Genomic DNA, 4,092 nt, shown 5'->3' with positions numbered 1-4,092 from the left:
ATGGAAATCACAAGAAATGGAAATGGAAATTGCAAATAAAGGAAATGGAAATCACAAAAAAAGGAAATGGAAATCACAAAAAAGGAAATGGAAATCACAAAAGGAAATGGAAATTAAAAAAAAAGGAAGTGGAAATCACAAAAAAGGAAATGGAAATCACCAAAAAAGGAAATGGAAATAAAAAAAAAGGAAATGGAAATCACAAGAAAAGGAACGGAGATCACAAAAAAAGGAAATGGAAATCACAAAAAAAGGAAATGGAAATCACAGAAAAAGGAAATGGAAATCACAAAAAAAGGAATGGAAATCACAAAAAAAGAAAATGGAAATCGCAAAAGGAAATGGAAATCACAAGAAAAGGAATGGAAATTACAAAAAAAAAGGAAATGGAAATCATGGAGCTCTGCACAGACACCTGGGGGTGCAGTTCCCCTCTAAAGGGAAACAAACTGCTCAGGGATACCTCTAAAAAATTCAGTGTAAATCTGGAAAATTCCTTGCAGCAGCAAGGAATAACTCAGTGAAATGCAGAATTCCAATGGAAGCTGTCAATGCCCAACTTCCCAATCGCTGGCTGCAGCTAATTTGGAATTTCTTGTGTGTTTTGGCAGTGAATTATTTGGRGAAAAACCCTGACTGAGCACAGCTGGAAAAACTCCCAGGATTTGGGGTGAAACACTGAAATCCTCTCACCAATTTCATCCAGCAGCTCTTGGGGTGGTGGAGGCAGCTCATCTATGGAAGGGGGAGAGGTCTCTGAAAGAAAAAAAAATAAATTCTGGTTAATTAGCAGTGATTAATCGTTAATAACCGTGACACAGGCTTACAGTCTGATAGCATCTCACTTCCATATTTTATTGAACAGCCTGCACGAGCATGGCTCATTCACATTTTATCTCATTTTATCAAATTTTATCAAATTTTATCAAGAATTCCACTATGGAAAAACCATTTGGAGGCAAACAGGCGTGCTCAGCTGCTGCTGCAGCAGGATTTGATGCAATATTTACACTTCAAAAAAGGTTTGATTTAGAGGTCAGGGCTCTCAGTCTGCAGGTGAAAACATAAATTCATAACTTAATTAGCACCAGAGATACGTGGCTGGGTGCAAAGGTATTTGTCATGCTAGAAAGGGACATCCAGGAGTAAAAGAAGGGAAAAAAAATACATCCAGGAGTAAAAAAAAGGGAAAAAATGGGAAAAAAGAGACATCCAGGAGTAAAAAAAGGGAAAAAATGGGAAAAAAGAGACATCCAGGAGTAAAAAAAAAGGGAAAAAATGGGAAAAAAGAGACATCCAGGAGTAAAAATAAAGGAAAAAATGGAAAAAAGAGACATCCAGGAGTAAAAAAAAGGGAAAAAAAGGGAAAAAAGAGACATCAGGAGTAAAAAAAAAGGGGGGAAATGGGGGGAAAAATTAATAAACTGCAAAATTTCCTTTCAAATCTGTTTCTCTGTTTATTGATAAATTTATTTGATAAATTTATTTGAGTTGAAGCTGGAATAAAAGACTTACCAGGTGGCTGTCTGGTGTTTCTCAGGGATGAAGCAACTGGTGGCAGCCCAACCTGAGATCAAACAGAATGAAAAATGAGAAGGTAAAATTGAAAATCTGCTGCTCTTCAATCCTCCCCTTCAATGTATTAAATCCAAAATGAGGCAGAGCCTGCAATTACAGCCTTAGCTGACCATTAAATCTTAAAACAAGCTTTTCAATCAGTTCAGAATATGAAAATAGGGTAAGACTGATGTGTCAAAAATTGATTTGAGCTGCTGTGTGCTCAGTTTTCAGCTGTGAGATACCATCAGCTGCAAAACCTTTATTTCAGCACTCTGAAAGGGCAGCTGGGTGGGAATTTTCTGATCCCAGTTTCAGGATTTCTTCAGTTCTCATTCTAAATAATGAGATTATATTTCATTATTAAAGCCAGGCACGTCTGTTCATCAGAAGAGGCCCCCAAAATTGAGGATTTGTAACCAAAATTGAGGATTTGTAACCACAGGCGAGTCCTTGGTGCCCTCAGAATGGAAATGTGCTCTTAATTCCAGAAAAAGATTCAAGGCAGCTGTAAATGAGTTTAATGAATTCCAAGTTTCCATGAGTGCTGGCCCAGGAGCAGTCAGGGAAATCACACCAGGAACAGCCCTGAGCAAACCCTGATTTCATCCTGAAGTGACAACCCCAATAACAATGAAGGTGAAAAAGAAACTTTTTAATACAAAACTGTCTGCAAAGACAATTGAGATAACGCTGTGAAAGATCCTTGGAAATCCCTGCAGGGACCATGGAAAGTTTGCACCCCAAAGGGAAGGTTCTGATAGCACAAAAGTTGGTGGGGTTGGCACATTTTATGGGGACAAAACTCTGAAAAAAGGGTTCATTCAACCTTTTCGCAGGTTTTTATCATTCCCGGTGTTCCAAGGTTCCAGAGGTTGGGAAATGGCAATTCCTGACAGCCAGGGAAGGGAGGGAGGGCAGGGAAGGGTCACTCTGAGAGTCACCAACATTTACAACAATCAGGGGCAGGAGGAGCCCAAACTTCGTCTCATCAGGGGCAATTCTGCCTCGAATCCATCAGGATTTTCATCATTTTACCAACAGAGCCACAATTCCAAAATATTCCCCAACAGCCACAATTCCAAAACATTCCCACAATTCCAAAACATTTCCAAGAGCTACAATTCCAAAACATTCCAAAGAGCCACAATTCCAAATCATTCCCTGAAGAGCCACAATTCCAAAACATTCTCCAAGAGAGTCACAACTCCCAAATATTCCGAGGAGCCACAATTCCCAAACATTCCCAAGAGCTGCAATTCCAAAACATTCCCCAACAGAGCCACAATTCCAAAACATTCTCCAAGAGCCACAATTCCAAATCATTCCCACAATTCCAAACATTCCCAAGAGGCACAATTCCAAATTATTCCCCAAGAGCAACAATTCCAAAACACCTCCCAAGAGCCAGTTCCAAAATATTCCTAAGAGACACAATTCCAAAACATTCCCCGCAAGAACCACAATTCCAAAACACCCACCAAGAGCCACAATTCCAAATCATTCCTACAATTTCAAAACATTACCCAACAGCCACAATTCCAAAACATTTCCCCCCAAGAACCACAATTCCAAAATAATCCCCAACAGAGCCACAATTCCAAAACATTCCCATAATTCCAAAATATTCCCACAATTCCAAAACATTTCCCCCCAAGAGCCACAATTCCAAAACAATCCTACAATTCCAAATCATTCCCATAGAGCCACAATTCCAAAACATTCCCACAATTCCAAAACATCCCCCAAAAGCCACAAGCATTTCTCTGCTTGCATTTATTTTTACGCAAAACATTTTCAGAAATACTTTCAGGAATACTGAATAATTTTTGGAATATTATTGAATTATTGAAATTTTTTTTTTTTAAATAATTCCAATAAATTGATGGAATGAATTATTTTCTGACTCACAGGCTCCTTCATCCCAAAAGCTCTGGGAGTCACCAGTGGCAATTCCAGGCTCCTGTCCCCTTCACAGGCAGTGGTGAAAGTTTTGAAAACTGTGGAGATTTCCTGAGAGCCACAAAAGGAGGAATCTGAAGGGAATTCATGGCAGTGTTTGTATTTCTCATAGGCTGATGGGATTTTTTCATCTAAAAATAAATTAAAAACAGGGAAAAAAAAAAAAAGATTATTTTTGAATTTTTGTATCTTCACATTTCATCAGAAGCAGAAAAGAGCTTAAAGAGAACAGGCACAAAAAACTCTTTTAAGAAATTTATCCATAAAAGATCAAACTGATAACCCAGGAAACTCTTTTTAAAAAAAGAAATTTATCCATAAAAGACCAATCTGATAACCCTGAGGAATTCCACCTCAGATTTATTTTTGTAAAACTCTGCCAATGGGAAATTGCAGCTGCTGTTACACCAAATTAACAAAGCACAAAGTCAATGTGAATTTGTTCCTCCAACCATTTCAGCTCAACAAACATTTCTCATATTATTGAAATTATTAGTGACACTCAAAGCACGGTGAGAGCTAATTCCAGAGCCTTCAAAATGCCCAAATCCACCGGTTTTAAATATTAATTTT

The 4,092-nt window shown here is 38.2% G+C and overlaps 1 protein-coding gene across 1 annotated transcript in view; it reads right to left on the bottom strand.

The window, feature by feature from the left end:
• Positions 1-4,092, bottom strand: part of TEX14 (testis expressed 14, intercellular bridge forming factor) — a gene marked incomplete at its 5' end in the record, with an annotated part of 31,300 nt that overhangs the window by 7,469 nt on the left and 19,739 nt on the right. The window contains 3 exons of the mRNA XM_057371910.1: positions 694-765; positions 1,516-1,567; positions 3,469-3,650. Coding sequence (XP_057227893.1) covers positions 694-765; positions 1,516-1,567; positions 3,469-3,650 — 306 coding nt within the window. The remainder of the gene's footprint in view (positions 1-693; positions 766-1,515; positions 1,568-3,468; positions 3,651-4,092) is intronic.

This window comes from Malurus melanocephalus, unplaced genomic scaffold (genome assembly GCF_030028575.1).
Source record: "Malurus melanocephalus ecotype Western Australia unplaced genomic scaffold, MMel_1.1 scaffold_162, whole genome shotgun sequence".
Lineage (NCBI taxonomy): Eukaryota > Metazoa > Chordata > Aves > Passeriformes > Maluridae > Malurus > Malurus melanocephalus.
The sequence above is the reverse complement of the archived record's forward strand: the minus strand, read 5'-3'. Positions and strand labels throughout refer to the sequence as shown.